Source organism: Palaemon carinicauda, chromosome 13 (assembly GCF_036898095.1).
Source record: "Palaemon carinicauda isolate YSFRI2023 chromosome 13, ASM3689809v2, whole genome shotgun sequence".
Taxonomy (NCBI): Eukaryota; Metazoa; Arthropoda; class Malacostraca; order Decapoda; family Palaemonidae; genus Palaemon; species Palaemon carinicauda.
The window spans coordinates 4,346,855-4,359,106 of NC_090737.1; the positions used below are offsets into that span (position 1 = coordinate 4,346,855).

At 37.9% G+C, this 12,252-nt stretch overlaps 1 protein-coding gene and 1 long non-coding RNA gene across 4 annotated transcripts in view; one reads left to right on the forward strand and one right to left on the reverse strand.

Annotated features, from left to right (window-relative positions):
* The window catches only part of LOC137652138 (retinol dehydrogenase 11-like), a 72,737-nt gene extending 65,033 nt beyond the window's left edge, over nucleotides 1-7,704 (forward strand). For all 3 annotated transcript variants that reach the window (XM_068385336.1, XM_068385335.1, XM_068385334.1), the window contains exon 7: nucleotides 4,897-7,704. In XM_068385336.1, the coding sequence (XP_068241437.1) occupies nucleotides 4,897-5,160 (264 nt within the window). In that variant the 3' untranslated portion in view covers nucleotides 5,161-7,704. The remainder of the gene's footprint in view (nucleotides 1-4,896) is intronic.
* A 2,466-nt stretch (nucleotides 7,705-10,170) lies between these two features.
* Nucleotides 10,171-12,252, reverse strand: part of LOC137651879 (uncharacterized) — a 192,791-nt gene continuing 190,709 nt past the window's right edge. Inside the window, exon 3 of the long non-coding RNA XR_011046115.1 lies at nucleotides 10,171-10,413. This is a non-coding gene — a long non-coding RNA (uncharacterized lncRNA). The remainder of the gene's footprint in view (nucleotides 10,414-12,252) is intronic.

Consider the following 12,252-nt stretch of genomic DNA (forward strand, 5'->3'; position numbering starts at 1 on the left):
ATTTATTTCCTTACTGTACTTCCTTTCCTCACTGGGCTATTTTTTTTCTGTTGGAGCCCTTGGGCTTATAGCATCCTGCTTTTCTAACTAGGGTTGTAGCTTAGCTAGTAATAATGATGATGATCATCATCATTTCCTCCTACGCTTATTGACGCAAAGGCCTTCGGTTAGATTTCACTAGTCGTCTCTTATCTTGAGCTTTTAAATCAATACTTCTCCATTCATCATCTACTTCAAGCTTCATTGTCCTCAGCGATGTAGGCCTGGATCTTCCAACTCTTCAGTTTAAATTTGTTTAAAGAGCCTTGTTTTTTGTAATGTTTGTTATTCCTTAAAATGTATTATTTCAATGGAACTACCAAGTTTCATGTGCTATTCATTCAAAGAAGGAAGAGCTTGACTGTTATAAAAAAAAAAATGTAGTAAAGATTTTCCATATACAAAAGCCCCTTTAAGTTCCTGATGGTATGAGGAGCCAACGTATAGATTGGGCAAATACTCATTCCATCATTGCTGCAGTCTTGGCTAACTGTTACATTTTTAGGCATTTGTTTTTGCCTCCTTTTTCTATTGGTTTCAACTCCTCCTTTTATTAGGAATATTACAGGTATATGTCTCAAGTTTGTTCCAGATAGATTTTGTGAAATTAGAAGAGCCAAGGATAAGGAAAGAGAAAGAAGTCTTAGTTTGGAGTCTGGTTTTACTTTCTGGGTATCCCCTTTGTCAGGTCAGGTTATTGATTTGGGTATTCTGGATGTTGAAGGTTTTAATCCAATATTTTTAAGGGCCAACTTAGATTAGAGGTTTTTGGACTGTTAGATGATAGCTTGAGAAAATTAAAAAATTAAGTCCTTTCACTTTTGACTAATAGATCCTTTATTGATTCCTCTGCACAGTGTTAAAGAGGTTACTATCCTTATCAAGAGATTACACAAACTCCTGTAGCAGATCAGGCATTGCCAGTATCATGGGTTGGCCAGGGCACCTGTTAAGATACTACCGCTAGAGAGTTACTGGGTCCTTTCACTGGCCAGATAGTACCACACTGGATCATTCTCTCTGGTTACGGTTCATTTTCCCTTTTCCTACTCATACACCAAATAGTCTGGCCTAATCTTTACAGATTCTCGCCTGTCCTCATAAACCTGACAACACTGAGATTACCAAACTATTCTCTTGGGGTTAACTACTGCTCTGTAATTGTTCAGTGGCTACTCTCCTCTTGGTAAGGGTAGAAGAGACTCCTTAGTTATGGTAAGCAGCTCTTCTAGGAGAAGGACACTCCAAAATTAAACCATTGTTCTTTAATTTTGGACTAGAGTTCTCTTGGTTGAGGGTACACTTGGGCACACTATCTTATTTCTCTTCCTCCTATTTTGTTAAAGTTTTTATAGTTTATATAGGAAATATTTATTTGACAAAAATCCATTGATTTATCCATCCATATACCAAGGCACTTCCCCCAATTTTGGGGGATAGCCGACACCAACAATGAAACAAAACAAAAAGAGGACCTCTACTCTCTCCGTTCCTTCAGCCTAACCAGGGACTCAACCGAGTTCAGCTGGTACTGCTAGGGTGCCACAGCCCAACCTCCCACATTATCCACCACAGATGAAGCTTCATAATGCTGAATCCCCTACTGCTGCTACCTCCGCGGTCATCTAAGGCACCGGAGGAAGCAGCAGGGCCTACTGGAACTGCGTCACAATCGCTCGCCATTCATTCCTATTTCTAGCACGCTCTCTTGCCTCTCTCACATCTATCCTCCTATCACCCAGAGCTTTCTTCACACCATCCATCCACCCAAACCTTTGCCTTCCTCTTGTATTCTCCCATCAACTCTTGCATTCATCACCTTCTTTAGCAGACAACCATTTTCCATTCTCTCAACATGGCCAAACCACCTCAACACATTCATATCCACTCTAGCCGCTAACTCATTTCTTACACCCGTTCTCTCCCTCACCACTTCGTTCCTAACCCTATCTACTCGAGATACACCAGCCATACTCCTTAGACACTTCATCTCAAACACATTCAATTTCTGGCTCTCCATCACTTTCATTCCCCACAACTCCGATCCATACATCACAGTTGGTACAATCACTTTCTCATATAGAACTCTCTTTACATTCATGCCCAACCCTCTATTTTTTACTACTCCCTTAACTGCCCCCAACACTTTGCAACCTTCATTCACTCTGACGTACATCTGCTTCCACTCCACCATTTGCTGCAACAACAGACCCCAAGTACTTAAACTGATCCACCTCCTCAAGTAACTCTCCATTCAACATGACATTCAACCTTGCACCACCTTCCCTTCTCGTACATCTCATAACCTTACTTTTACCCACATTAACTCTCAACTTCCTTCCAAATTCTGTCACTAGTCGGTCAAGCTTCTCTTCTGTGTCTGCTACCAGTACAGTATCATCTGCAAACAACAACTGATTTACCTCCCATTCATGATCATTCTCGCCTACCAGTTTTAATCCTCGTCCAAGCACTCGAGCATTTACCTCTCTCACCACTCCATCAACATACAAGTTAAACAACCACGGCGACATCATACATCCCTGTCTCAGCTCCACTCTCACCGGAAACCAATCACTCACTTCATTTCCTATTCTAACACATGCTTTACTACCTTTGTAGAAACTTTTCACTGCTTGCAACAACCTTCCACCAACTCCATATAACCTCATCACATTCCACATTGCTTCCCTATCAACTCTATCATATGCTTTCTCCAGATCCATAAACGCAACATACACCTCCTTACCTTTTGCTAAATATTTCTCGCATATCTGCCTAACTGTAAAAATCTGATTCATACAACCCCTACCTCTTCTAAAACCACCCTGTACTTCCAAGATTGCATTCTCTGTTTTATCCTTAATCCTATTAATCAATACTCTACCATACACTTTTCCAACTACACTCAACAAACTAATACCTCTTGAATTACAACACTCATGCACATCTCCCTTACCCTTATATAGTGGTACAATATATGCACAAACCCAATCTACTGGTACCATTGACAACACAAAACACATATTAAACAATCTCACCAACCATTCAAGTACAGTCACACCCCCTTCCTTCAACATCTCAGCTTTCACACCATCCATACCAGATGCTTTTCCTACTCTCGTTTCATCTAGTGCTCTCCTCACTTCCTCTCATTCTCATCTCCCATCACTAGCACCTCAACACCTGGAACAGCAATTATATCTGCCTCCCTATTATCCTCAACATTCAGCAAACTTTCAAAATATTCCGCCCACCTTTTCCTTGCCTCCTCTCCTTTTAACAACCTTCCATTTCCATCTTTCACTGTCTCTTCAATTCTTGCGCCAGCCTTCCTTACTCTCTTCACTTCTTTCCAAAACTACTACTTATTCTCTTCATATGACTGACCCAATCCCTGACCCCACCTCAGGTCAGCTGCCCTCTTTGCCTCACGTACCTTGCGCTTTACTTCCACATTTTTCTCTCTATATTTTTCATACTTCTCTATACTATTACTCTGCAGCCATTCTTCAAAAGCCCTCTTTTTCTCTTCCACTTTTACCTTCACTCCTTCATTCCACCATTCACTGCCCTTCCTCATGCTGCCTCCAACAACCTTCTTGCCACATACATCACTTGCAATCCCAACAAAATTTTCTTTTACTAACTTCCACTCCTCCTCTAAATTACCAGTTTCTCTTACTCTCACCTCGTCATATGCCATTTTCAACCTTTCCTGATATTTACTTTTTACCCCCGGTTTTATTAGCTCTTCAACTCTCACTACCTCCCTTTTACATCCACCTACTCTATTCCCCCACTCTTTTGCTACAACTAATTTTCCTTCCACCAAAAAATGATCAGACATACCGTTAGCCATACCCCTAAACACGTGCACGTCTTTCAATCTTCCAAACATTCTTTTAGTTATCAACACATAATCCATTAATGCCCTTTCTACTACTCTTCCATTTGCCACTCTTACCCATGTATACTTATTTTTATCTTTCTTTTTGAAAAGGCCAGAACTTATCACCATCTCTTGCTCAACACACATATCTACCAGTCTTTCACCACTCTCATTTTTACCTGGTACACCATACTTCCCAATGACACCTTCTACCTCTCCAGCGCCCACTCTAGCATTTAAGTCACCCATGGCAACTACATAATTCCTTCTACCCAGTCCTTCTACACACCTAGTTAATTCATTCCAGAACTCATTCCGCTCTTCTTCACTTTTCTCACTACCTGGCCCATACGCACTGACAAACGCCCAACATTCCCTACCCAACCTAACCCTTACCCACATTAACCTAGATGATATCTCCTTCCATTCCACTACTTTACCTGTCATCCATTCACTCAGCAATAACGCCACACCCTCTCTCGCTCTTCCCCTTTCAATCCCAGACACTCTACCAGACATTTCACCAAACATCATTTCACCCTTTACTTAAATCTTTGTCTCACACAAGGCCAATACATCCATCCTTCTACTTCTAAACATACTTCCAATCTCACATCTTTTACTCTCTATCGTACTACATCCACACACATTCAAACACCCCAAAACTAGAGTGCGGGGAGCAGTCACTCTACCCCCAGCTCCATCTCCTTGTCGATGTCTTGTACAAATTTTATACAGGAGAGGGGGTTCCCAGCCCCCTCGTCCCGTCCCTTTTAGTCGCCTCTTACGACACGCAGGGATAACGTTGGCGCCATTCTAATTTTTATATGCCCCCGCGGCCACAGGGGGCATATTGATTTATAGTATTAAGAAAGTTCTTGACTTTTCATCTTATTTTTTAAATGAATCCTATTAACTTTTATTCTTCAAATGTAAAGCCGTGGTTTTAAACGTTCTCTCCCCAGGGTGCACAGACATCGATCCACTGTGCTGTCTCAGAGGAGCTCGATGGAGTGGAATGGGGTTTCTTGGCCAATTGTAAATTAGAGAAACTAGCGGAAGTCGCACAGGACGAAGCGACTTCATCAAGGCTCTGGGAAGTATCCATGGATCTCGTAGGGGAAAATGGCTCCGACTTGCTTGGCGAAGAGGGAGTTCTTCTGGATGTGGAATCGCCACCAGAAACAGATAACGGAATCGATGATGATGTCGTTTTGATCGAGAAATAAATTAAAATCTTCATTAAGCTTTATGCTGATTGTAAATTAGAAATATATAAGATTGAAGATTAACTAGAGAAAGATATGTATGTTGAAGTTACTTCTGGTGTGTACAACACCTCAACATCACTACTTATATGCAAATTCAATACTGTTAAGATGTGCTGTTCTATTTGAAGTTCTTGAATGCACAATCTTTTAAATATTGATATATTAAATAAAATACTTTAATTTAGTTTTGACAAGTTAATGGAAAATTAAAAATAGTTTTGAAATGAATGAAAAATTTGTTTTGAAATTAATGTAAAACAAAAATGATTTTGACATAAATGATGGAAAAATTGAAAATAGTTTTGATATAAATGAAGGGAAAATGAAAAATAGTTTTGAAATGAATGAAAAATTAGTTTTGAAATAAATGTTAAATAAAAATGATTTTGACATAAATGATGGAAAAATTGAAAATAGTTTTGTTATAAATGAAGGGAAAATTAAAAATAGTTGACAAATAAATGGAAGATTAATCCTAAACTTTCAAGAGAAATTGTTGGTAAATGAAGATGGTATTGGTAACCAAAAATAGAAATTTATTTTACAAAGAAGTATTTAAGCTGTGTATATTAGGAAATGGATGGTAGAAGTAGAATGATGAAGAATAAATTATGCATATATGTATATACTATACTGATGTATTTTCTATTTTTTTTGAGAAATTTATCTTTTTCTTAGTTGTGTTGGAAGTGTACGATCTGTAACAGATAAACAGGGATATCTGCTCATGATGTGAAGTTTTGTAATAAGGTTTTCGAGTAATAATTTACACTCAAAACAGAACAAAGAAACTAATATTTGCTAATGGTAATGGAATTTATAAACATGCGATGTATGAAATATATATGGAAGGTTGTGTAAATCTTAGTCATAGTAAGATGAAAACTAAGAGTTATGTATTTTCTTAATTTATCATCAAAAGTACAGATGTGTTTGTTTGTAAATATGGATTATAAGATTGAAAAGCTGAAATTTCATTTGGAGCAAAAAAGATTTATTTTTTAGTAATTTCCTAAGAAAAGGTTAAAGTTTTCTAAAAATTATTAGCAAAACACATTTATTTTTTTTAGTAATTTCCTATGAAAAGATTCAAGTTTTCTTGAAATTGTTTCTATAATTTGGCTCATAATAAAATCAGAAAAAGAAAAAATTAATATAGTTACTGTAGAAATTAATTTAAAGATATTTCAGTGCTGAACCATTCATAAAAAAATTTAAGTGTTAGAATTATTAGCGTTATAATTTTGCATCATATTCAGTAAAATCTGGAAGAAGTGAAAAAATTACTGAATCAATCCATTAACCTCATCATTTGATGAGAGATTGTACAGTATAAAACGAGAATTCGGAATTATAAAAGCGGCACGAGTAGCGTGAATGCGAGAGTGAAACTGACGTGTGCTTGCGGAAGATTGAACCTTGAAGAAAAAGTGAATGCGAGAGTGAAACGGACGTGTGCTTGCGGGAGATTGAACCTTAAAGAAAAAGTGAATGCAAGAGTGAAACTGACGTGTGCTTGCTGGAGATTGAACCTTAAAGAAAAAGTGAATGCGAGAGTGGAACTTTAGTGTGCTTGCAGGAGATTGAACCTTAAAGAAAAAGTGAATGCGAGAGTGAAACGGATGTGTGCTTGCGGGAGATTGAACCTTAAAGAAAAAGTGAATGCAAGAGTGAAACTGACGTGTGCTTGCTGGAGATTGAACCTTAAAGAAAAAGTGAATGCGAGAGTGGAACTTTAGTGTGCTTGCAGGAGATTGAACCTTAAAGAAAAAGTGAATGCGAGAGTGAAACGGACGTGTGCTTGCGGGAGATTGAACCTTAAAGAAAAAGTGAATGCAAGAGTGAAACTGACGTGTGCTTGCTGGAGATTGAACCTTAAAGAAAAAGTGAATGCGAGAGTGGAACTTTAGTGTGCTTGCAGGAGATTGAACCTTAAAGAAAAAGTGAATGCGAGAGTGGAACTTTAGTGTGCTTGCAGGAGATTGAACCTTGAAGAAAAAGTGAATGCGAGAGTGAAACGGACGTGTGCTTGCGGGAGATTGAACCTTAAAGAAAAAGTGAATGCAAGAGTGAAACTGACGTGTGCTTGCTGGAGATTGAACCTTAAAGAAAAAGTGAATGCGAGAGTGGAACTTTAGTGTGCTTGCAGGAGATTGAACCTTAAAGAAAAAGTGAATGCGAGAGTGAAACGGACGTGTGCTTGCGGGAGATTGAACCTTAAAGAAAAAGAAATCAATTCTTCGGGAGATTGAACCTTAAAGAAAAAGAAATCAATTCTTCGGGAGATTGAACCTTAAAGAAAAAGTGAATGCGAGAGTGAAACTGAAGTGTGCTTGCGGGAGATTGAACCTTAAAGAAAAAGAATTCAATTCTGCTCTGGGGTTGGAGGGAAATTGGTTGTGATCACATTTATGGATAGTTATACATACTCTGTAAATATTTGAAATCATTGTACCTAATGAGTTTATTTTGTAAATAGGAGCAATAAAGTATATAAGCTTTTGCATTATTTTTCTTGGGATAACAAACTTCTATGAAACTCTTAACTCTTTTACCCCCAAAGGACGTACTGGTACGTTTCACAAAAGCCATCCCTTTACCCCCATGGACGTACCGGTCCGTCATTCCAAAAAAATGCTATAAAAAATTTTTTTTTTTCATATTTTTTTATAATATTTTGAGAAAATTCAGGCATTTTCCAAGAGAATGAGACCAACCTGACCTCTCTTTGACAAAAATTAAGGCTTTTAGAGCAATTCAAAAAAAATATACTGCAAAATGTGCTGAGAATAACCCCCTGGGGGTTAAGGGTTGGAAATTTCCAAATAGCCTGGGGGTAAAAGGGTTAAATCCTTATGTTAGTTCACTGATATCAGTAATGTATATTCTGTTTACTTTTTGATTTTACAAAATCTGGATGTAGCGCTAGGTTTGATCTGATGTGCCGATGGCAAATATGTTTCAATGTTATAAATTGATTAATTTTTCAAATATGATTTAATGATATTTGATCAACTGGAAAACACATATATTACCTTCTTTAAATTTGAAGTTTTGTACCTAAAACCAGATAAAAATTACTATTTCCTTTTTAAGTAACATTTGAAATAGTTGGGACCTTGACAACACAGATAACTATTATAATATATTTTTCAGTATGTGTTCAATACTGATAGGGGAGCATATAACAAACAAAATGAAATAAGTCCATGAAATGTATTTTACTGCATGTAACGTTTATAGCTAATTGCACTCCACACATGAATTTACTTTGCTATCTTTTCATAGGGTGTGTCAAACTTTTTTTTATGCCTCTAATCATTAAACTGTCCATGGACACTTCAGATTTAGAGAGAATTACATCTCATACTAAAATAGAACTGGACATTTATATACCCATTGGTATTATGTAAACATAGATAATGGATGTCTACAACCCATACCATTGTATGGCAAGCTGAACAAAACCAGCGAGTGGAGTTCGTAGGATCTCATTTCTTCTCAAGTGTATACAAACTTTAAGTCCTTTTAAAATATTCTAAAGTGGAGTTGGAATGTTTAACATCAAGTGATAAGTGCTGTAAGTAACACATCCCCCCCTCATGTCAGAATCCTCACTTTTGTCTTCAGCCGCAATGAGTACCGTCATACCGTTTCATCTTATCTGAAGCTGTTTTATCTGTTTCTCATACTTTTTTGGCTTTGTGTTATTAATTGAACAAAGCAAGAATGTGAGTAAAGGATAAATTGATAATGCATCCTTTCATTCAGACCCTTAGGGGGTATAATTGTTCATAATTATCTTCATACGACGATGTAGGCGGCGGCCTTCCGTTAAGACTCCTTTGTCGTCATTCTTCGCATTACCCATGACAATACCGAAGAGATTATTTAAAACTTTTTTCCACATAGAGTTTGCCGTTTGTCAAAGTTTATGGTCATATGGTGCTAGCTTGACCGCAGGACTCTGCTTCAAGAGAAGCGAGAACTCTGATCTACATCAGACATTTTTTCAGGGATTGGTGGAGTGTGAAGTGATCGGCACACTCAAACATTTGCTGGAAGCGCTATCTTGCAGATCACCAATGATGAGTGATCTAAGAAAGGGGGCACAACCCCATGCTCACAGCATAGGGGCGTGGTTCTCTATCCACCACATTCAACAAAGGGAAGAGTAATTGGGACCACTTCTATCTCATGTTTGATCTATACTAGGGATTTTTCTCTTCCTAATGACACCAACCTGGTCCTTCATTAGCCCCCTCCCAAAAAGGAAGTCTTCTCAGTTGGCCTCCAGAAATGCAACTGTTCTCAGATGTGTCTAAGGAGGGGTGGGTCTTTAACCTATTCACATCAGTTGTGTGGTTAGCAGAAGTGAATCTACATCAATGCTTTAGGGATACAAGCATTCCAAAAACATGAGAGGAAACACTCGGCAGTGTTGACGAGCTTTAACACCGCCATAGTAGCTTACATTCATAAGGAGGGAGCAGTTTCTGTCCTTAGCAAGTCAACATAGCAGATGCACAGCTGGGTTGCGAGTCACCCCGTAGAACTGTCGGGCAAATGCTTCCAGGGAAGCCTATGATTTTCCCGTTCAGACCGATTCACCCGCTGATCAACAGTGTTGATCATGTCAGGCCTCAGATGAATTTGGTTGCTCCTAGATGCCAACAAGCTGGATGAAATCATGAACTTACTTATTAGTTGTCTGTGGAAGGTTACTGCTCTTCTGACTGCTGAGCATAAACCTCTCCTCTTAAAGGGAGTATGCTATGCTTGTGAAGAGCTTCAAGCAGTTTTCCCCACCTGTCCCTTCCTCATTCTACATGTTTCCAACACATACAGTACTGCACCGCAGTAATACCTTATACATTACTGTACTGCCTAAGAAAAACCTTTCAGTAAAATATGACTCGCAAAAGTTTGTAGTTGTAAACATGGGACAGAAGAATTAAAACATGGTCATAGCATTGATGTTAGTTTTAATTGACACTTAGAAAATTAATGTACAATTTCGATGAAATTTTTGTAATGTTTACTACAGTACAGGTATCATTAGTTAGTTCAAAGTACAGAAAAAGGTTTTATGTTAGAGCCCTTCACCGCTTATTAAATTTACAGTCTTAAATAGTTCCATGGTTCGTTCACAAATCAGAGAACTTACCTAATGCTAGATTCAATAGATTTCTGCTATAGCTTTTGGCTCCCCTGAAAGGAATAAAAAGTTTGTCTTAGAGATTTGGCTTAAAATTAGACATTAATATATATTAAGAACAATAACTAGGACCTCTATATATACAATAAAAAAAATCCTGATCCATCAAAATTGTCTGTCTTTCTTGAAAAGAAAAAAATGTTAAGTGTTGGTAATTAACAAAACCTTGATCTATAAATTTTGACTAGGAACAAAAAACTTAAGGTCAACAATAAAATTTCTTATGTCTATACTTTCCTGATGTCTTTCTGGCTTCTTCTCCAGAAGTTAGGTTTAATCGAGATGTAAAATTCTGAAGTTAAAACAAATTTCCATTTTCTTTCCTTTCAATAAACACATGCCCTCAGTATAGTTAGAATCTTTCCCTTCAATAAACACATGCCCTCAGTATAGTTAGAATCTTTCCCTTCAATAAACACATGCCCTCAGTATAGTTAGAATCTTTCCCTTCAATAAACACATGCCCACAGTATAGTTAGGAACATTCTGGTGATAAATAGTAACTGAAAGGCCAGTCTCTTTGTTTCTTCCTGACGTACGCTAGCTTTGTGGTGGCCGATGTGGTAACGTCCATCACTGGTGAACGCTAGACTGGGGTTTGAGTCCTGCTCAAATTCGTTAGTTCCTTTGATCGCTGCAACCTCACCATCTTTGTGAGCTAAGGATGGGGGGTTTGGGGGAGCCTACAGGTCTATCTGCTGAGTCATCAGCAGCCCTTGCCTGGTCCTTCTTGGTCCTAGCTTGGGTGGAGAGGGGGGGCTTGGGCGCTGATCACATATATATATATTGTCAGTCTCTAGGGCATTGTCACTGTTCCTTGCCTCTGCCATTCATGAGTAGCCTTTAAACCTTAAACCTTTAAACTGTTAATTTGATTGGCAGCCACTGAAACAATTTTTATAAGAGGTACCCTAAGGGAAACTTGCTCTTCACAAGTTATTTAAATAATAGTATTGACCTTGACACGATACACAAAGGGAATGCGGATCATGATCTCCCAGAACAATTCTCGTCCACACTCCCCGCAGTACAGTACTTGCTAACAAAACCAGAGGAAGACATGTTAATGCACAGTAATAAGCAAACAATCTGGAGAATGTCTGAAGTAAACTGTCACGACTAAGAAACAAGAGGGACAAAGAGAATCCGGAACGGCAATTCTGCCCTTCTTACCACTTACTGCTAGAATGTTCCATTTCTTTACTAAGAACATGTATTTAGTGTTGGTATAGAAAATGTGAAAATTTTAAGCTTTTAAAATTTTTTACAGGTATGTCGATTAAACCGACCTTCTAGTGAAGCAGCAATACGAACATCAAGGGAGCTTCATAGACATAATTTACGCAATCAATCAAGCTAAGAAATACAGTAAGGACGGCTTGAAATCAAGTAACTACATACCAATTGCCATAACAAGTTTCGCTTGTAAGCAAATAAAGATGACAAGAATAGGTTACATGTTAGTTTGATAACTGGAATCTAAAGGCTGAATTTTTCCTTGCCATGGTTTTTAAAATAATCGATCCATTGCAGATAAATTGCTTAGATTATCATTTCTCTTTTTTCTTCATTCTTCATTGCCTAGTCCTTTCGACCAGTTACAGGCTCAGTGCAGCTGGGCAGCATATATTTCACAGATTATCCAACCCAATTCAAGAAAGCATCTTTAAATAGGTGTCAAATCATCGAAATTTATTCTGATCTTGAGAGAGCCTATGGTGATATGGCATAATCTAACAACTATATAAGAAATATTCTTGGTTAATTGATAAGATTTATTTATAAAACTAAAGTGGGAGAACTCAATATTGTACATGAGCCGTAAGATGTGC